This window comes from Pseudocercospora fijiensis (genome assembly GCF_000340215.1).
Source record: "Pseudocercospora fijiensis CIRAD86 unplaced genomic scaffold MYCFIscaffold_9, whole genome shotgun sequence".
NCBI lineage: Eukaryota > Fungi > Ascomycota > Dothideomycetes > Mycosphaerellales > Mycosphaerellaceae > Pseudocercospora > Pseudocercospora fijiensis.
This window is the reverse complement of record NW_006921540.1, coordinates 2,217,306-2,238,690: the sequence shown is the minus strand read 5'-3', so window position 1 is coordinate 2,238,690 and position 21,385 is coordinate 2,217,306. Positions and strand designations below refer to the sequence as shown.

General features: G+C 46.5%; 7 protein-coding genes across 7 annotated transcripts; 6 read left to right on the top strand and 1 right to left on the bottom strand.

The window, feature by feature from the left end:
* The first annotated feature begins 10,099 nt into the window (after window positions 1–10,099).
* MYCFIDRAFT_212428 (uncharacterized protein) lies at window positions 10,100–11,107 on the top strand. Its single transcript, XM_007932749.1, has one exon. It carries the CDS (start codon window positions 10,249–10,251, stop codon window positions 10,612–10,614), a length of 366 nt encoding a protein of 121 aa, XP_007930940.1. The 5' UTR covers window positions 10,100–10,248; the 3' UTR covers window positions 10,615–11,107.
* Window positions 11,108–11,296: 189 nt separating this feature from the next.
* On the top strand, window positions 11,297–13,443 carry MYCFIDRAFT_217196 (ABC transporter domain-containing protein; the record flags this gene model as incomplete). Its single annotated transcript, XM_007933004.1, has 1 exon — window positions 11,297–13,443. The coding sequence occupies one exon, from the start codon at window positions 11,297–11,299 to the stop codon at window positions 13,358–13,360; it is 2,064 nt and encodes a 687-aa protein (XP_007931195.1). The 3' UTR covers window positions 13,361–13,443.
* Window positions 13,444–13,690: 247 nt separating this feature from the next.
* On the top strand, window positions 13,691–15,254 carry MYCFIDRAFT_56858 (uncharacterized protein). The gene is made up of 3 exons (XM_007932396.1): window positions 13,691–13,931; window positions 13,989–14,149; window positions 14,357–15,254. The coding sequence occupies exons 1-3, from the start codon at window positions 13,799–13,801 to the stop codon at window positions 15,110–15,112; spliced, it is 1,050 nt and encodes a 349-aa protein (XP_007930587.1). The 5' UTR covers window positions 13,691–13,798; the 3' UTR covers window positions 15,113–15,254.
* Window positions 15,255–15,701: 447 nt separating this feature from the next.
* MYCFIDRAFT_119263 (uncharacterized protein) lies at window positions 15,702–16,733 on the top strand (the record flags this gene model as incomplete). The annotated part of the gene is made up of 1 exon (XM_007932748.1): window positions 15,702–16,733. A coding segment is annotated over one exon (1,032 nt), but the record flags the coding sequence as incomplete, so codon positions are not given.
* A 270-nt stretch (window positions 16,734–17,003) lies between these two features.
* On the bottom strand, window positions 17,004–17,941 carry MYCFIDRAFT_190822 (uncharacterized protein; the record flags this gene model as incomplete). The annotated part of the gene is made up of 2 exons (XM_007932747.1): window positions 17,004–17,804; window positions 17,855–17,941. The coding sequence occupies 2 exons, from the start codon at window positions 17,939–17,941 to the stop codon at window positions 17,004–17,006; spliced, it is 888 nt and encodes a 295-aa protein (XP_007930938.1).
* Window positions 17,942–18,305: 364 nt separating this feature from the next.
* On the top strand, window positions 18,306–20,165 carry MYCFIDRAFT_31524 (uncharacterized protein; the record flags this gene model as incomplete). Its single annotated transcript, XM_007932298.1, has 3 exons — window positions 18,306–18,514; window positions 18,624–19,818; window positions 19,932–20,165. The coding sequence occupies 3 exons, from the start codon at window positions 18,306–18,308 to the stop codon at window positions 20,163–20,165; spliced, it is 1,638 nt and encodes a 545-aa protein (XP_007930489.1).
* A 492-nt stretch (window positions 20,166–20,657) lies between these two features.
* MYCFIDRAFT_78307 (uncharacterized protein) lies at window positions 20,658–21,146 on the top strand (the record flags this gene model as incomplete). Its single annotated transcript, XM_007932517.1, has 3 exons — window positions 20,658–20,711; window positions 20,767–20,970; window positions 21,030–21,146. 3 exons carry the CDS (start codon window positions 20,658–20,660, stop codon window positions 21,144–21,146), a joined length of 375 nt encoding a protein of 124 aa, XP_007930708.1.
* Between the last annotated feature and the right edge of the window lie 239 nt (window positions 21,147–21,385).

Genomic DNA, 21,385 nt, shown 5'->3' with positions numbered 1-21,385 from the left:
TAAAATAGGCCCTCGGCGGCCTCGTTATAGTACGACCTTAAATTACGAAGATATAGATCTCCTATAGTCTATAGCTTCCGCGTATCTTCGTAGCCTTCTAGCTATAACTAATCGCTATCTCGCTGCTTCTAATATAGGCTTATCTTTATAGAATTAAAGCTAGTATACTAATTAACGTATACCTATTATTGCTAGAGTATTAATAGCGTAACAAATAGGTAGAACCTAAGGATATAGTAATAAGGTAGGTAGGTTTGAAACTACGGAAGGTAGTTATAGTAAGCCGGAGCCGGCTCCTATCTATTATATAGCATAAGGCTATAGTAGGTTAGTAGGCCCTTTGCCTTATACTCTTCTACGATTAATAGCTACTTTCTAATAAGGTCCTAAGCCGCTAGAGGTTAAAGCCGCTCGAAGAATAGTATCTCTTTAACCTTCTAGAAGTTAGTAGATTTTCTAACCTAGTATAGTTAAAGGTCTGCCTTCTATAATAATCGAGCGTCGATTGTTATTAGCTCGACTATAGTACTATATATAGACAGCTAGACTATCTCTTTCCTCTTATCGTATTTAATAGCGTTATAATAGCCCTCGAGAGGCGATATTGTCTAGACCTATATTAAAAGAGGGCTTCCTAGCCGTGCCTAAGTCGCCTATAGATACGACTTCTTACGCTAGTTATTAAGGAGGTATTGCACCTGTTTATCCGAGGCTATTATAAGACAGGGTCTAAGTATATAAAAGAGGGACAGGCCGTCCTATGTCTTAGCGCTTGTCGCTATCTATTTAGCTCGCGCGTTCTCGCGCTCTCTTAGATACTTCGTACGACGTTCTATCTTCCTAAATACGTACTACCTTTAATATTATATCGTACTATCGAGTCGATAAGTAGTCGAGAAGGTTTCTACGTACGTAATAAGCTATTGCTACTTGCTCGCGACTCTAAGAACTACGTCGGCGACTCCTACGAGCGCCTTAAAGTATTAGGTATACCTAAAGGTAGGTCTACTAACACTATAGCATACTTAGTCGTCTGCATCGCGCGACTATAGTAAGTCTAAGAGCTCTATATCGAGCGCTGCGGCGGAGGCTACGCGTAAAGCTAGAGCAGCCCTTTCCTTTTATAAGACCTACTAAGCACTCGAGCGATATAGACTCGCGTCGCTAGAACCTCCTAACGATCCCTCCGACTTCTACGATATTACCTACGAGTCTACGCCTATAGACCGCGAACAATAGCGTAAGTAGGATCTCGAGAAGCAGATCCGGTAGAACCTTAATTCTATATACGAGAACGGCGATCTACCCGACGTAGAGACCTAAGACTCTTAGACAGTACGCGGCACTTAGTCGCAGTCCTAAGAACCCTTTCTAAGTCGCCGCCCCTACTTAGTAGCTACTATAGGGTTTAGTAACAATATGTTTAGTAAAGCAGGAATAGGCGCTACTTTCGGCAGTAGCGCGCCGTTCTCTCGAGGCAGCTCTCTATTTAGCGCTTCTCCTACTAAGGAACTAAAGAACAAGCATCGATAAGTGCGCTTTAAGTTTTCGGATAATAGACTTAGAGAAGAGATTAACTTAACTAACTATATAGACGAATTGGACCTAATAGTAGAGTATAAGGCTAATAGACTAGAGGCTCTTAAGCGCCTTATTAATCGAGTACTAGAAGATACGTATAAGGTAGTAAAGCACCTTACTGTCCGCTACTAATCTATAAAGAAGGCATATATAGATTTAGCCGACAAGAGCGAGTAATATAAGAAGGACATTAAGAACCTTAATAAGGAGGTCTAGGATTTACGAGACGATAGAGCAACTACCGGCGGCGTCTCGTAAGAAGAGTACAACTAGAAGTACTAAGAGTTAGATAAGGCGGAGAATAACCTTAATAACTTCGAAGACACTATCCGATAGGCTTATAACGAGATTGCCTAGAAGGAAGCGCGGATTAGTAACTAGGAAGACCGTATCGCTAATCTCGAAGTATAAGTTATATTACTTAATAATATAGTCGACACCCTTAAGTAGTAGTAGTAATCGGTGCCGCCGCCTCTACTACTAGTGCTAACTGCCGGGTACTTACGACGAGTGCCTCCGATATGCAACAATATAGCTATACCTATACCGACGCAGGCTCCCGTTATACTAGTATAGCCGCTATAACTGCCCTTATAGAATCCTCGCGTAGGCACGCCTATATCTACGACCTTATAGAAGTCGAACTACTTCTACGCTACTAAGGTTAAGTTTCTAGACCCAGATTTCTTCGATAGATTAGACAAGTCTAAATACGATAACTAGAAGGACTAGATATAGAGCAAGATTGCCGCTATATATTTAGAGAACTCCTAGATTACGGAGATCTATAATTACATTAAGATACGTACTACGGCTAACAGCCTTACGAAGAAATTTATTCAACTTTATACTATCCGAGGTGCTAAGAAGTAGCAAGACCTTAATAAGGCTTAGGCAGTAATAGACAAGAAGTTCGGAGACAACGATAAGGAGCGTAGGGCCTCGTATAAGCTCGCTACCTTAATATAGAAGGACAACTCATTCTCTTAGTTTGTTATAGAATAGGAGACTCTGTCTATAGAAGCTAATAAACTAATAACGGCTGCTAAGCTATAGGCTAAGCTAAACTGCAAATATAAGGATGCATTAATATAGTATATCTACTCGACCCTAGAAGAGATTATTTATTAGGGAAAACTCCGTAAGCAATCTTTTAAGCTTATAAAGGCTCTCGCCGCTAAGAACGATAGTAGCAAGAACAACGCTAATAGTTCTAATACGCGCGCCTCTCGTAATATAGAAGGCGCAAACTTAGTATCTACTAGGACATTTAACTCTAACGGAACTAGTACTAGCAATAGTAGTAGTTCTCGCAATACTAATAGCAATAATAATAGCGGCGGAGGCGGTGCTCCTATCCGCGTTATCTCCGACCGCTACTGTAAGCCGCAATTGTCTCCTAAGCAGGCAGCCGCCCTTAAGGCTCGCTTAATACGCGAAGGCCGTTGTTAGAAGTGCTAAGGTTAGGGTTATGCTGCATATAACGCTGCCTACATCCTTTACTCCTTTTATAGTCGCTATAAGTACGATAGCCGTATTCCCTAAGGCACCTCTATATTAATTGCAGACTTTAATAGCCGCTACGGAGGTAGAGCCTTACTTAACGCTATATAGACTAGATCCGATAACACTACCGGATACCTGCCTGCTCTAGACTAGCTACTCCTTCTAACTAACGGGTCGGAAAACGAGTAGCCTTAGCGCAAAGCCGCGCGACTAAGGCGAATGTATACAAAGCTACGATCGAAGAAGTACTAGATAAAGAATTACTAGAAGATTAATAGAACGACGAGGTACTAGGTTATATGTAGGATAATAATTAGCTCCTTACCTATATAGCAATAATAGAAGGAGTTGTAGAGTTAACTTATATAGAACCTAAGTATAGCAGATACCTAACATATTCCGCTAAAGTAACTACTTCCTCTCGAAATAATATTAATACCTACAGTCTCCTCGATTGTAGAGCTACTACGTGCTTCTCCTATCCGAACTTTGTACGCGTAAACAAGATTCAATCCTTTCCTCTTGCTACTCCGAAGCGCCTCCGCCTAGCTAATAGGCAGCGAAAATCTATTATATATGCAGCATTTATTACTAACACGATCGGAGACTATACTAAGCAGCGTTTATTCTATATTACCGACCTAGATTAATATAACCTCGTATTCGGCATAGATTAGCTAGAAGACTACGACCCTACTATTAGTTTTAAAGACCGCATAATTATATTCAATTCTCCCCGATATTGTATCGAATACAACAAAGGAGGCCGCGCGTATATAGTCTCTATCGATAGTCGCGGCAAAGCATACTCCTATATACCTGTTGCCTATAGAGATTATAACATTCGTATAATTAGTGCCGATGCGTTTATTCGAATAGCGAAACGCAATCGACGCTAAGGACGTAACGCCGAGGACGGACTAGAGTTATACGTCCTATAGCTAGAAGATTTCCCGAAGGACGATGCATATATTAGTAGCTTCGAGATACTAGAAGACGATCCCCTCGATAACATGTTCTACGCCGCGTTATCTGCTAGTACTAGCAGACCCGAAGCGGAACTAAGGGCAATAAGTCCGGAAGACATTAAAATATTTATAGATATATAGAAGAAACGTAACCTAAAGGAGAAGTTGCCCCCTAAGTATTATTAGATCGCCGATATATTTAAGTATAAGAGCGAGTTCAAACTGCCGGACTATAGTCTATTAGATTATGCGATTAACTTAAAGGAGGGTACTAAGCCTCTATATAAGAAATCCTACGCTATAAGCTCGGAACAACTAGCTATAGTAAAGAAGTACGTCGATAACGAGCTTCTAAAAGGCATAATTAAGAAATCAGACTCCCGATGCGCCTTACCTATATTAATTATAAAGAAACTAGGTAGAGGGTTACGCGTCTATATAGACTATCGAGGACTTAACGCTTTAATAGTTAAGGATCGTTACCCTATACCGCTAATACGAGAGACACTTAATCGGCTATATAAAGCTAAGTAGTTTACTAAGTTAGACGTAGTAGCGGCGTTTAACAATCTACGTATTCGGAAAGGGGATAAGTAGCTAATAGTATTTATTACGCGCTATAGACTCTACTAGTATAAGGTTATACTATTTAGACTATGCAATAGGCCTAGTTCCTTTTAGAGGCATATAAATTAACTAATATACGACTTCCTAGATTACTTTGTTATAATCTACCTCGATAATTTACTAATCTATTTAGATAGAGATCTAGCAGATTATATTAGCAAAGTTAATAAGGTGCTAACTAGACTGCGAGACGCTAACCTCCCGGTCGACATTAACAAAAGCGAGTTCTACGTTAAGAGAGTTAAGTATCTCGGTTTAATCGTAATAACCGAGGGCATCGAGATAGACTAGACTAAGGTAGAAGCCCTTTAATACTAGCAAACACTATCGACTGTTAAAGATATATAGGCCTTCTTAGGCTTTATAGGATTCTATCGTCGATTTATTAAGAAATTTAGTTATATAGTTGCACCGCTAACTGCTCTAACTAAGAAAGACAATAGCGCTTTTATCTAGACTAATAGATGCGACGCTGCATTTTAAGAGCTTAAACGAAGATTTATAAGCGCGCTAGTGCCAGCTTATTTCTACCTAGAATAGGAAACCTAGGTAGAAACGGATGCCTCGGACTACGTAACTACTAGAGTCCTCTCTTAGCGCAATCCGAATACTAGTATCCTATACCTAGTAGCATTCTTCTCTAAGAAGATGTTACTAGCGGAGTGTAACTACGATATATACGACAAAGAACTGTTAGCTATTGTTAAGGTCTTTAAAGAGTAGTAGTACGAGGTTATTAGCGCTACTAAGGACAACCCGACGCGCGTGTTGTTAGATTACAAGAATCTAGAGTACTTTATAAGCACGAAGCAGCTCAACCGCCGGTAGGCGCAGTAGGCAGAGTTCTTAGCGCAGTTTAACTTTAAGATTACCTACCGGCTAGAGAAGCAGAGGCAGAAGCCTAACAGCCTAATACGTTTGTCGCAAGATATACCTACTAAAGATAACCTACGGACCTAACATTAGTATTAAACTATATTAAAACTATATAATATAGACATTGTATCCTATTTCGCGATAATGCCCGAAGAAGAGTTACTAAAAGAAGTTAAATAGCTATAGGTTTCGTTTCTAATGCTAGGAGATAAACCTAAGGTAGGCGAACTAGAACTAGACTCTAACTCTAATTCTAATTCCAACTCCGATTTAGGAGGTGTTCTAGTAGCGTCTAAGGACAAGACCGCTTCTAAGGAGGGGGACGAAGTCGATAAACCTCCTATTCTAATAGAGAAGAGCAGTTAGGACGACGCTTTCGAGCTACTAAGAGAAGCCTATAGTTATATATCAATTCGCATACGTATAAGATAGGTATAGTCGGACCTAGCTAATCGAAAGAACTCGCCGTTCCTGTAGCAGCAGAAGATATCTACTATAGAATGCTAAGTAGCAGATAGCCGACTAATCGTTAACTAGAAGCTCTATATCCCTAAGTATAAGAACATCCGAATAAAGATTATTAGACGGTATTGTAATATACCGCTTACTAGACATTAAGGAACTACAAGGACTTATAACCTGCTATACCGACAAGGCTTCTTCTAGCCCGAGATAAGCTCTAATATAGCGCGCTATCTACGCAACTGCTACGTATACCGGAAGGCTAACCCTTCGAGGCAAGGATTATAAGGGACTCTATCGACCCTATCTACGCTACTAGCAAACTAGGCATATATAGCAGTAGACTTTATTATAGAACTGCTACCTAGCAAGTATAAGGAAACGAAGCAGACATAGCGGCATATTATAATAGTTACTAATTGCTTAACTAAAGAAGTACGGTTCTTAGGCACCGATAACCTAGAAGCTAAGTATATAGTAGGACTATTCTACCGATATGTCTTCTACTAGAAAGGAATACCCGAGGTTATCTTCTTAGATCGTAGCTCTTAATAGACTAGCGTATTCTTTAAGCATCTATATCGACTGCTAGGAATTAAGTAGAATATATCTACTGCCTTCTACCCGCAAACGGATAGGCAATCTAAGCGTACAAATTAGACTTTAGAGCAATACCTCTACGTCTTCTATAATTACCTCTAAGACGACTAGGCCGACTAGTTACCTAGTGCTAAGTTCACGTTAAACAACTACGTTTCGGCATTAACTAGCTTAATACCTGCGTTTGCTAATACTAGACGACACCCCTAAATAGATATAAAAGCTGTAGAGTAAGTAGTCCGACCGTAAGTACTAAGCGTATAGGTAACCTACTTAGAAGAAGCTAAGAATTTCGCAAGCCGTATACAGCACTTCCGCGATTATATAACAGTAGTGTTAAAACATCTCTAAGAGAACTACTAATTTGCGTAAGTACGCTATTCTAAGGCGGCAAACCGTAAGCGTATACCTACTAAAGCCTACGAGCCTAGAGACCTAGTTTAGTTAGACTCCCGCAATATTAAGACTAAGCGCCCGAGCAAGAAACTTAACTATAAGTATCTAGGACTATTTAAAATACTAAAGGCTGTTAGACGCCGCTCCTTTAAACTCGACCTCCCTACGACAATACGTATTAGACTAGTCTTCTATATAAGCCTACTACGGCCCGCTACCTTCGACCTGCTTAACGGACAGTACGACGACCTGTTAGCACTACTATCCGTAGTTGTCGAACGAGAAGAATTAGATAAGCTAGAGTATAAGGTAGATAAGATTCTAGACTCTAGGACCGATAAGACGGTATAGTGCAAAGGAAAATACAAGGCGCGCTAGCGCGGCAGAGAAGAAATATAGGAGCTATAGACAGACTTCCTACCTAGATACAAAGAGCTAGTCGCCGCCTTCTATAAGAAATATCCGAAGAAGCCGAAGCCGGCTAAGGTCGAAACATTACTCGCTACGTTAGACTGCCGACTATCTAGTCTCGTAGTAATTCTAAACGGCGCATCTGCAAGTTTATCTCCGAAGTAGGTAGCTATATCTAAGACAGTTAATAGGCCTCTATATCGACGGCTTAACCATAATAAGGAGACTAATAGTACCGGGTTACGCACCGCAGCTAATTACTTTCGCGAGCTAGCCGTAGAGGGCATTTCGAAAAAGAACACTACTACGCTTAATAATAACTATCGTATATAGTTAGATAATGTCGACGCTGCTACGCAAGCGGCGCGCCGTATACTACGTGCTTCTACAAGTCTAAATAGCGTCGTAGGAGCTCCTTATTCGGAGGGGGGAGTACTATTACGAGATAGGGTCTAAGTATGTAAAAGAGGGACGGGCCGTCCTATGTCTTAGCGCTTGTCGCTACCTATTTAGCTCGCGCGTTCTCGCGCTCTCTTAGATACTTCGTGCGACGTTCTATCTTCCTAAATACGTGCTACCTTTAATAGAGGCGTATTTGTCTCTTAATTCCTATACGATTCTATCGATAGTATCGATAACTTCTATATCGCTACGGGCGTAGTAAATCGTATAGGAAAACAGCCGCTAAACCTATAGATACTACTTCTCGGGAAAGTGTCGTAGGAAGGTCTCTTTAGCGTATCGCTAATAGAGATATATAGTTATAGCCTCCTCTTTAAATGCTAGTCGAATAGCGCGTTATTCTTAAGCCGAGTCGTTAGTTATAGCTACTATAGGCTTCTAGCCGGGTGCCTATTTGTTTAATACTTAAAGCCTAGCCTTAATTAGCTTTACTCGCTAGCTCTATAGCAATATATACCCCCCTAGTATCTAGGAGCCGAAGGCATTACGGATATAGACTGTAAATAGGTAGAAGTTATTATCGGACGTTTTATAGGTCGCATCGAAGAGAAATAACTATATATAGACGGTTAGTCGTTACTATCGAAATTTGTATATTAGGAAGAGAGCCGGAAAGCTAATGCCTAAAGCACTACTAGCTCTAAAGAAATAGGAACCTATATTACTAGCAACACTACTATTTAGCAACTTACGCTGCTAGTCGGCCTACTATATAACACCCTTATGCTAGAATGCCTCTATACGGACAGAGAGAGCCTTATAGGAGAGTCCTACGCCTATAATATCGTCTATAAGAGGGCCGAGATAACGATTAAGGTTGTCTAGCTATAATCGAATATTGCCCTTCTTAGTTAGGGACACCCTCTTTACATTCTTCTTTATAGACTACTTTATAATATCTTTCTTTATACGGTGCGCTCTAATAATAGCAAGACGACCTATATTTGTACCCTCCTTTAGTAGGTAGAATATATAAGCTGTTTTATAGTTATGCTAATCTATTAGATATTCGATAACAACCTAGAGGCTATTACTAGAAGCCCTTATATCCTACAGCTAGTCTAGTTAGCTTCGTAATACGACTTAATCTACTATATTAACCTTACTATATAGTCTATCGTATAACTACAGATATTGTTATTACTATACGCCAAATCGCGGCCTCCTTAAGCGATCTTATAGCTACGAGGCTCCTTGTCTGCCTTCCGATCGAATACCGCGATTATAGCTATCGACGTATTATATAGGTTCTTATAAAACTCTACCTTATAGATACTAATACCTAGCTCTCGATTGCGATTAAAGTTACGCTAACAACGATAGTAGTATATCGTCCGCTGCGATAACCTATCCTTATAACGAGCGCCCTCGTATTTCTCCTAGAAGTTAGTTATAAAAGGCTATACCTATTTAAACTATTCCTTTAGTATAAAGGAGCCTTAGGTTAACGGGCTAAATAGCGAATAGCGTAGTTAATAGGTTATAGAAATAGGGATGAGATAAGCTATATTAAAGAGCTAGAGTTAATAAATATTGCTATTAGTAAGTATTATAGGACACTCGTAATAACGCCTATAACACCTCCTATTATATAGAAAATGGGCCCTATACTATTAGGTTTCGACGACATAAAGTCAAGGACCCTAGCGTCTACGGAATGCCTGTTTTAGCTGGCAATATAGACACTTCTCAGATCCGGTTATCTACGAAGGAATGCCTCGGAAATTATATATGGGGCTGATCGGCCGGGCACTAAAATCTTCTGACAACTGCTTATAATTGTGTTCAGCCTCACCAAGGGAATGCTCCTGCAATATGTCTTGACAGCTCTAAGGAGTAGGTGCCATGCTTGAATTGAGAGTCATGCGCTTTGAGACGGAGCAGAGAACTTGGTAAGGGAGTGCAGTTGTGACTGCTCGGAGCATGGGCAGAGGGAGGATTGGGCTATGTCTTCATAATACTGCTTGCCGTCCGAAACTTAAGACAGTCACAGCTTGGACTGCTTTTGCCAACACTCGAATTACACCGGTTGTCGCTGTCGAACAGAAAGTCTGCCTGGTATACTCTAGTAATTCAATAGCGCGTGTCGCGGTCATGCTCTCTGCGGAGTTGGCAAATTGATCATGCGCCGGGTCCCTATGCCTGATCACGTTCGAGAGATATCATTCGAAGTATGCCAGATGATGTGCACGAGGTGGACAATATTGTTTGCTCAAATCGATGGTTTGATGGCAGTGGTGCTTAAGAGCGTATACATCGGAATGCAGCATTCTGTGGCATTGACACCACTCATTGAGAAAATTGAGACAAGAGGTCCACCAGCAGCGACCAAATCTGCAGACAGCGAGCCTTTGCGACTATGTGCCAGACACTCGTCACACAGCTTTCATGCGGACACACCATTCGCGGTCCCATCCTCCAATGCGACTCCGCAGTCCAGACCGCACCTCGAGGGCCGCCGTACGATGATGGACGAATGGTCCTTTGCCAGCCTGGGAGCCTTCTGCAAATCGAGAACAACACCTGCTGCGAGTCTTGCGTCTCGGACATGATCGTCGGTATCTTGAGAAACAGCTGTTACCGCTGTCGACGATCTCTCGTGTGGCGAATGGGCCAAGCGATCATCGACTGGCTCCAACATCCGCGTATCGCAGCCTTCTCACACTCGGGTTCCTCAAGCGACCGCAATTCTTCGGGCAATCGTGAAGACGTACATCACTGGTAGGCTGAAATGAAGGTATGCCAGACTCCGCGACCCGGCCCTGCCACTATCATTCTGGAAGCTGACTTCGCCGTATACAGGAAATGACGCCATCTCTTCTCGTACTTCATAGCTTCGTTCCTGAAGCACTACCCGGCCTGGGGAAGACATAGCCCAACGTTGCTGGGCTCAAGCTGGGATTCATGGGCAGCGGGAATGGTTGTTTTCTCCAGTTGCCTGAGAAGAATGCTGGGTGCATTGTAGCAGGATTGTATATGGGTGCTATGCGCGTAGGCTCTGGGATGGTTTTTGATGGTGGCATGGCTTCTATCTGGTTTCTTGGACTGGTCGCGAGGGGTGCTTGTCGGATTTCTGGATGCGTGCTGCGGGTCTGTTGCTGATACTGCGGATTCTGAGGCCGCTGCGAGCGAGACTAGTACGTCTAAGTATGCCAAAAATAAGCCTGATATTCACATGAAACGAACCTGTGGCCGTGAAGGCTGTAGCGACGAGATCATGCTGAGGTTGAATCGTGCACGTCGAAGTCGAAGTCCTCGGCCAGAGGTGTGTGTGAAAGCGGAGCTCTGTGCAGGGATGCCCGCTCAAAAGCGTCATCCTCCGGGCCGGGCCGGCACGACACCGATTCGATATGGCGTTTCTGCTCGTCCGATAGAACAGCGCTTCTCTCTGCTCTGCATATCAAGGCATGTGGAGGAGTCGGCTGGTCGTGAGAAGGCCGCAATGTCGACTATTCCATAGAGCGAGGGCACGATGCCAGGCAATAAGCGTGATAGACATCGATGATGCCACCTTCTTCAGGCAGTATCCCTCGGCAACGGACACGCCAGAGACAAACCCGCCCTTCTTCGAGAACTTATCATTCCGCCTGCCGACCAAACTCGACGACGATGGAAAGCCACAGTACTGGGCGGTGCTTTCTCCTTCGTCATTAGCAAGAACGACGTTTCTTCAGATCCTGGCGGCACAGCACATTTGCATTCCTCCTACAGCTCGGCATTATCCTCTTCTTTCAGAACTGTCCATCTCAGAGCAACATGCCATCAAATATGTCGGATTCGACGCCGAGCGAGGGAGCACAGTGGGCGGTGCTAACGTACGAGGCGCCTACTTGAGTGCGAGATATGAAAGTAGACGCGAGGAGACCGACTACTCACTCCACGACTACCTTACTGGTCACACAGAGCTTAACGCGCTAGAACACGAGCAAACGGAGGCTGAGAAGGAGAAGCTGAGCGAGGTCATCGACCAGCTCGATCTTCACAAGCTACTTTCAATGCCGGTGGCGAATTTGAGCAATGGCCAAACCCGAAGGGCTCGAATCGCGAAATCTCTTGTGTCCTTTCCAGAAGTGCTACTCCTTGACGGACCATTCATGGGGCTGGATCCCAACACTGCGCGGGTGATGGGCTCTGTATTACGTGGTTTGGCCGAAAGACAAGCTCCTAGACTGGTCTTGAGCTTGCGTCCGGAAGATGGTGTGCCAGACTGGGTATCACATCTTGTTGTGGCTGACGAACACCTGAAAGTCCTAGCTCAAGGCGAAAAGGACAAGATCTTCTCAGACGCAAGGAGCCAATTTTTTATCATGTCACCCCTGCAGAAGATCTTGCAATATTCTAGATCTAGGACTCTCAGCGCTGTTGCGCAGCCTGCATGGCCTGAACGCCCATGGAAGCTCAGCATAGACGGCTTCAAGAGAGATTCACCTGCTCTGGAGCCTGGCGAGGCTGTAGTCGAGATGCAGGGCGTGAAGGTCAGCTACGGAGACAAGACTGTGCTAGGTGGATGGAAGCAGGATATCGATGGCGAATGCAGGGAAGGGCTGTGGTGGAGCCTGCATCGCGGCCAGCGCTATGGTATTTTCGGTCCAAACGGGAGCGGCAAGACCACTATGCTGAGCTTAGTCACATCAGATCACCCTCAGACGTATGGTCTACCCATCAAGCTGTTCGGCCGATCAAGACTTCCAGGACCGGGAGAGCCTGGCATAAGCGTGTTTGATCTCCAACGGAGGATGGGCCACTCCAGCCCAGAAGTACACTCTTTCTTCCCCAAAGCTTTGACAGTGCGGCGGGCGCTTGAATCTGCTTGGTCTGATGCACCTCTAGCTCGTGCGAAGCTTAGCGCAGAGACAGATCGAAGGGTAAATGCCTTCTTACGATGGTTCGCCAAGGAATTGAATCCGAATTATGGGTCAAAGACATTCCTTGAGAGCCTGGAAGATACGTTGGACGTTAAACGGGGGCTAAGTGCTGCGCGCAAAGCGGCTGCGCAGAAGTTCTACGATGAGAATTTCTACGATGACTCCGATCTGACCTGGGCAGACGATGTACGATTCCGTGAGTTGAGTTTCTCTAGTCAGAGACTGCTGCTGTTCTTGCGAGCCATAGTTGCAAGTCCAGACCTGGTGATCCTGGATGAAGCGTTGAGTGGGATTGACGAGAGGATACGAGACAAGGTGCTGTTATTCTTGTCTCAAGGCGAGGAGGTCGCAGCAGTGCTCGGAAGCTTTGCACAGCCTAGCTCGCTCTCTGTAATGGGCAAAGTCTCGTTTGAGGGACTCACGCCGGATCAAGCTTTACTGGTGATCAGTCACTCAAAGGAGGACGTCCCAGGCTGCTTGCGGGAATGGATATGTCTTCCGGAACCAGGTGAAGGGAGGGCTCCAAGGACCGGCAAACTTCCTGGCCCGCTCTCATTGCATCCTCAAGAGTGGACAGAGGGAATCTGGGCACAGCAAGGCTCGTAGAGTAGTTCCATCAACATGTCCTATACCACACGATCGATTTAGACTTTCGGTAAGATACAGAAGAACGGACTGTACAGCTATTGCACGCGATGGCACTCATTATCATGCGTGCGCGAATTTTGAGCAACATTTCTGCAGTGCGAGTAAGGTTGAGCGGAGAATTGCGGAGACTCCGACGCGGGCTCTGTTTGGGATCCGCAAAACTCCACCCTCTGAGCCCTCTCTCGTCCTGCATGCCCTCGGATAACCGCAATGGAGCAAACGTCGGGCATCTCTCGCCGAGCTCGTGTGCCTGCTGCTACTTCCTGTTCCTCTCATACTGCGACCAATACACCCTCCTCGTTTTTTCCTTTTCCGTGCGAGCAGGCATCTTTCTTAAATATCATGAGCAGATAGGAACACTGGCTCTCCCCATACAGTACCTTGTATGAGGTCAAAATGAGGACGGCAGCGATACAGGCGGCCAGGCAGGCCTTTGGCTCTGCTGTGGCGGGTCCAGCGAGCAGAAGGGGCTTTGCAACGACTAGCAAGTGTCTGGCTAGCTATGGCTTCATTGGGCTGGGTCGAATGGGTAAGAACGAACTCTGAGGCGGTCGACTGCATCCCAAAGCTGATTAGAACGCGTCAGGTTATCCAATGGCAAAGAATCTGCGGACGAAGATTGCAAAGGACGACACAATGTTCATACATGATGTGAACCCGACAATAACGAAGCAATTCGTTGAAGAGTTCCAGAGTGTTGGCCCCGTCACAGCAGCGGAGAACGTGAGGCAGGTTGCAGAGAACGCGGTAGGTCTCAACACATTTCACGACTCTTCTCACATGATGAACTTGTTATATCCTTATCACTTGTATGATCTAAGTTGCAGCGAAAGCTGTCCCTCTGATTACCCAAACACAAAAGCCAATCCTCTGAATGAGCAACCGACCTGATACACGAATTATGAATGCGGGCACTTTGAGACCAGGTCATACTAATGCTTGGGTGCTGTCTAGACCACCATCCTCACCGTCCTTCCTGAACCCCACCACGTTCAGAATGTCTTCCAACAAATGCTCAACCCGCCATCTCTCCTGACCTCCTCCCCCAACAAAGAACCTCGTCTCTTCATCGACTGCTCCACCATCGATCCCCGCTCCTCCGCCGAAGTCTCAGAAGCCACTCACGCGACAGGTCAAGGCAAATTCGTTGATGCACCAATGTCTGGAGGTGTGGTTGGTGCTGCAGCAGGAAAGCTCACTTTCATGGTCGGCTGCCAAAATGAGCAAGTTAATCGCATTACAGAGGTTCTGAGCATGATGGGAGCAAGAGTCGTGCATCTAGGTCCTCAAACAAGTGGTCTGAAAGCAAAGCTCGCGAACAACTATCTGCTGGCTCTCAACAACATCGCGACAGCGGAAGCGATGAACATGGCTGTTCAATGGGGCTTGGACGCGAAAGCATTCGCTGACATGGTCAATACCGCAACCGGGCGATGTTGGCCTTCAGAGGTGAACAATCCCGTACCAGGCGTCGTTGAGGGCTCACCCGCCTCAAAAGGGTACGAGGGCGGATTCGGCACGGCATTAATGTTGAAGGATATAAAGCTTGCCATCCAGGCTGCGACCGAGCACGGTATCGTTCCCAGGTTGGGAACACATGCGAAGGACATTTACCAGGCCGTGGAAATGGATCCGGAACTGAAGGGCAAGGACTTTAGCGTGGTTTATAGATATGTGGGAGGCAAGGTCAGTGACCCGGGCAAGCCGTGAGAGATCTGATCATTGTAGTGGAGATCTGACGGCCTAGAGGATATCCCGAAGAGAGGAAATTGTAAGTATGCCAGAGAAATGCATACTTCAAGCTGTACCGACCTGTTGAGCAAATACAAAATCTCGTCTTTCTGGCCACCAGAAGCCAAAGGCCAATTCTTTTGACCGAACCGCGCAGCACGCCGACATGGGACCACTCAGCAACGTGAAGCAGGCCTGCGAGTCTGGTCCGCAAATGCCCCATGGTGCCCGGATAGATTGAGATGAGAAATGCTCGCACTTCTCGACAGATCGCAAAGGATCAAGTCAGCAAGGGCACAGCTGCGCAGCCACAGAGGAAAATACATTGGAGGGCCAAGCAGCTCAACCGCGTGACTACCTTATGCAGTGTAGCATTGGACAAATATGCGCCAAGATGCAGGAGTGGTGGAAAACATTGGTACACAACGGAAACGAATCGAGCTGAAGCAATGGACAGTGAGGCTCTTCCTCCTCAAGGTAATTGGATCTCTCCATGCACTTGCCTGTCATGAGGGCCATTCCATTCCTTCTGGTCGCTAGCCTGGCGCATGGAAGCTTGCTATTTCCACCTCCTACGAATGGAAAATGGGGAACAGACATCAAAGCCTTGGAACTCATTGATCACGACCGAACAGATCCCTACGATCCGGACGGCAGACCCAGAAGACTGATGGTATCTGTCATACACCCAACACTTCCCATGAAAAAATGCCATCCCAACAACACGATCCCTTACGCCCCGACTTCCATCCTCGATGTTCTGATTTCCGCATTCGAGCTCCTCGACGTCACGAATATCTCAGACAAAGTCCATCAGCTCGCATTACCAACATGTCCACTTCCACCCTCTGAGCGGCAACCCAGAAAGTCCACATTCCCAACCCTCCTCTTCTCCCCAGGTCTCCACGGATCTCGTTTCCTCTCACTCTCCCAAGCCCAATCCATCGCCTCGCAAGGCTACACAATCATCCTGCTCGACCACACCTACGACACAGCAATCCTGGAATTCCCGGACGGCACAATAATCTCAGCCCAAAATTTTACAACTGTTGAAGAACTAGATGATCTGGTGCGCGTTCGAGCGAGAGACGTGAGTTTCGTTATCAATCAACTCGAAAATTCGCATAGTCCGTTGCATCGAATTTTTCCTAAGCCTCACGATCGTGGGATTGGAATCTATGGTCACTCTCTCGGCGGCGCGACAGCGATTCTAGCTTCTCATCGCGATCCTCGTATCACGGCGATTGTGGATCTTGATGGGTTTCCTTATGGTTTTCATACGACTGGGACTTGGGAAGATCCTGTTTTTAACCTTCCTGTCCATCTCGATTCACCACCCATCCTCTTATTTGCAAACATGACGCTATCTTTCGGACCTATCTGGGATGTCTTCACAGGGTGGAAGAAGAGATTGGCGTTGGAGGGAGGGAGTCATATGGCGTTTACAGATGTGCCGTTGCTTGTGTATGTTTTGGAGTTGAGAGAGCAATTGCCTGAAGGGGTTTTGGAGCTTGTTGGTGAGATTGAGGGGTTTAGGGCTAGGGATGCTGTTGGTGAGTATGTTGTTGCTTTTTTTGATAGGTTCTTGAAAGGGAGGGATGAGGGGGTTTGTTGGATGGAGAGAGTGAAGAGTGGCCTGACGTTGTGTTTGTGGAGGGATGAGGTTTCCAAAATGCTCTACAGGCTCAGACATGATGACGATCTCAGTTCCAGAGAGTCAGGGCTGTGTCAACGTAATGTAGTTCTCATGCCATCACGGAGCAAGTCACACTCTTTTGCGGTAGGTCTTTCCCACAACTTCTATGTTTCGCCATGATTCGAAGAGTATGTCCACCCTTACAGTTATGATTTTGAGGTCAACAAAATTCGATCACTCCGCACTCAAATACTCGCCCACGGCTTTCACAGCATCTTTGAACTTCTCACTTTCCATCAAAGTCAAATGCCCTTGCGGCTTGATACCATTCTCCGTGAAGACCCTCCTCGAATCGCTAGCGCCTTCATCGCCTTGCGTTTCGTAGTCAAAATTTGTCCAGCCCAGTGCATACCTGTGCAAGACCTCGTCCTCTGGATGGAAGAAGAACGTCTCTGGCGAATTCGAAGAAGCACCGGCCTTCTTCTTCTTGGAAGGCGGATTGTCTTCGGCATCCAATTTCGACTCGACTTCCGTGTAAGTTTTACTCATGACAATATAATGCGTGAACTCGTATGGCTTCTTGTCTTCGACCGCCAATTGCATTTCTTCTAGCAGCATATTGTATAGTGGCGGGATGACTTGGTGAGGCATGTTGATGAAGCGTTCCGTGAGGATAAGACCGACTCGCGCAGACGACTTCTCCGACAAGAGAGCTTCGAGATTGGCAAGACTCTGGTCTCCTGATGCTCTGACTCTCGAGAGTATGTAATTCGTAAGTTGCTGAATCACAGCCTTGCTTCGATGTTGGTACAGGTTGAGAATCGTCATGAAGGCATATGGATCGCTCTCTTTGCCGTCGCATTTGATAGTCGTGCCTATATCCTGCTGCTCGAGGATCATGCCTGCCAGTGCGCTCAAGTCGAATAATTGGTTGTCTGCATCGAAAAGCTGCCGAAGGAGGTTCTTCAGACCGTGAAAATCTACTTCTGAATCTGGGTTGAAGAATTCGAAGTCGACGTCTAGCATTTCGGTGTCCTATCAAATGGTCAGTCTAGGCATCGCAAACAACGTATTTGTCGTCATACATCTTCACTGCCACTGAGTTCGCCATCAACGTCCATCTTGTCCTTCGACGCCTGTTTGTCATCTCCATTTGCTTTGCGCTTGCCCATTTTGACTTAGAAGAGTTGTACGTTGTTGATGCTTGGTTGCTTCCACACTGAGACAAGGCGGCCGATCGACTGCTTGAGACGTGAAGTCCTTTGTCCAAATTTTTGTGACGAGCCGCAAAGCGTTCCGAGTTGTTTCTGGCAGATTTTTGTCGTGATCTGGGGTCCAGAGTCGAATTTTGGGTGGCATCAACCCCAATTCAAATGTGCCTTCAAATGTTGGTTCGCGGCCCCACTAGAACCCCGCGAACCTTAATCGGTTCCTGCAGCATTGCTCACAAAATTATTTTGCGACACCCACTTTCACGCACTCTTCTTTCGACGACTCTGCAACCCAATAACAAAGCAGTCGTTCAGACCGACCACAATGGCCACCAACGGAGTCAATGGCGCTGTTGTCGAGGCGCCGCATCAGCTATATGACACGATTCTCGTACTCGATTTCGGCTCCCAATACACGCATCTCATCACGCGTCGACTACGCGAGTTAAACATCTACTCGGAGATGTTGCCGTGCACTCAAAAGATAGCAGATCTCCCATTCAAGCCAAAGGGTGTCATTCTTTCAGGTGGGCCGTAAGTACAATTGACTCCGTGCCACAGTGGCCGCAATTGTCGCTGCATCGCAGGCCGGCCTTTCGAGTCGGAAGCCAAATTCGGAGCGACTGACTCATCTGATCGACAGATACTCTGTCTACGCACCTGATGCTCCTCACGTCGACCCGGCTGTTTTCGATCTCAACGTACCCATTCTGGGCATCTGCTATGGACTTCAAGAGCTTGCTTGGCACCATGGAAAGGGAGTTGCCGCTGGCGAGCAGAGGGAATACGGAAAGGCGCAGCTTCAAGTCTCTCGACACGACGGCAAAGGCGAGCATATCGACAAGCTATTCAAGGGCTTGGAAGATGGTCCAGTGGTGTGGATGTCTCACGGAGACAAGCTATCGAAACTTCCAGACAATTTCCATACCATCGCCTCTACTGCTAGCGCTCCGTTCGCTGGTATCGCTCACGACTCGAAGCACTACTATGGCATTCAATTCCACCCCGAAGTTACTCACACGCCAAAAGGAACGGAAGTCATCAAGAACTTTGCAGTCGGTATCTGCCAGGCTCAGACGAATTGGACCATGAAGGCATTCGTGGGCCAAGAGCTGGCTCGTATTCGAGAGCTTGTAGGCGACAAGGGACAGGTCATCGGCGCTGTCAGTGGTGGTGTGGACTCCAGCGTCGCAGCGAAGCTCATGCAAGCAGCGATCGGAGACAGATTCCACGCAGTCATGGTCGACAATGGCTGTCTACGTTTGAATGAGGCCCAGGATGTAGAGAAGACGCTCAAAGAGGGACTGGGGGTCAATCTCACTGTGGTGGACGCCAGTGAGCTCTTCCTCGGGCATCTTCAAGGAGTTACAGAGCCGGAGAAGAAGCGCAAGATCATCGGCAACACATTCATCGACATTTTCCAAGAGAAGGCCAAGGAAATCGCAGCAGCAGCTGAGAACACGGATCGTGCTGGAAAGATTGAATGGTTCCTCCAGGGCACACTCTATCCAGATGTGATTGAGTCGATCTCATTCAAAGGCCCTAGCGCAACGATTAAGACACATCACAACGTTGGTGGACTTCCTGAAAAGATGGACTTGAAGCTGATCGAACCTCTTCGCGAGCTATTCAAGGACGAAGTGCGTGCTCTTGGTACTGAGCTGGGCATTCCAGAGTATCTCGTCTGGAGACACCCGTTCCCTGGTCCTGGACTCGCAGTCCGCATTATTGGCGAGGTGACAAAGGAGAAGATCCGTATGGCACAGCAGGCGGATGACATTTGGATCAAGGAGATTCGCAAGGCCGGCTATTATCGTACAATCTCGCAGGCTTATGCTGTAAGTGCTTCCGTCGCTCCCCGCCAAGTCAGAGCATGCCGTGTCGCAGACAGCAGTTCTGACTCGACTGTCTGCTTTGGAGCGAGTGGCACCTGCTAACTCCGGAAATTTAGGCTATCCTAGGCGCCAAGGCGGTGGCTGTGGTTGGTGACCAGCGCTTACATGGCGAAGTGATTGCGTTACGTGCGGTTCAGACCACTGATTTCATGACCGCGAACGTGTTCGTAGACGCTCCAGCAAGTTGGTTTGCTGAGGTCGCAGATAAGATAGCCAACGAGGTCGCCGGAGTCGCTAGGGTGTTTTACGAGTTCAGCAGCAAGCCGCCTGCCACAATCGAACTCGAATAGATAGCCCAAGCGAAGGTGTCGGGAGAGATGGAGTCATAATAGGTAGCAAGGCGTTTGGAGCTGCATAGATCCATGATACCCAAGTGATATATATGATTGAATGATAAATGATTCATGTTGAACGACGGTGTTGAAACCTCACTCGCCAGATGCTCGAGCATTTCTTGCGCCATGTGATGCTGAGGTACTTTCGTCCAGTTCTTAGCTGTCGCGAAGAAATGCATCAAATCTGTCCTCTTCGGTCGCCAACTTGATCAGGGACGTTGATGCACTTGTGTTCGGGAAGAGATCCACTTGCAAATCAGTGCCTGGGACGTCATCATACATACGTCAGTGATCCCACATAAACTCCAGCAGGAGGAGCATGAGTTTAAGAATTCCATCGCGTGCTCAATTTTCCTGCTACAATCATAATTCGAAAAGCTTCACAATCAGCTTTCCACGTACAAGCAAGACTACATCGGACAAGCAACCCCATACATCACCGTCACCATGTCTTCCACATCCAACGTTGGCGACCGCCGTGCATATGAGAATGCCGACCAGGTGAAGCACCATCTCCTAGGCTAGTCCGCGTTGCCAGACATTGACGTCCATCCAGAGAACCTACACCGATGACGAGATTGCTCAAATGAAGAAGGAGAATCGCTTCCACGAGGGCAAGGAGAACTCGCATCAGGCAAACGACTCCAAGGACGAGCGTACCATAGCCAACAAGCTCGCCCACGAAGCGAAGCGCGAGCAAGAAGCCGAGGAAGAGAAGACGCAAGAAGACAAGGAGCGCAAGATCGATCCTACTCTGCCGGTAAGCCAAGCTCATATCCAACTGCACTCCAAAGCTTAATGCTAATGTGTCTTGGAAAGGCCAAGAACCACGGCAACGAGCCATCAAAGGGCGCCAAGATCGACAAGCAGATCCAGGAAGAGGAAGAGGAGCTCTTGAAGAAGAAGGGAGATTTCGGTCCTAAGGCTGCGAACTAGATGATCGTGATACCGCCACCGACCCAGATTGGTCGGCCGCTATGCATACAGAGCGTTGGCGTTCTCTGGGGAATGGGAGGTAGCTAGCAGCACCTCAGGAGATAACTGTGTCATGCGCATATGAGAGTACACTGAGCAGAAATGAGAAAGGAGACCAGCCCACTCGCTGACATTGCCTTTCTCTTCGTCAAGTCGTCCCTCTGCATCGTGTTGTATTCCAGCTCACCTCAACCATCATC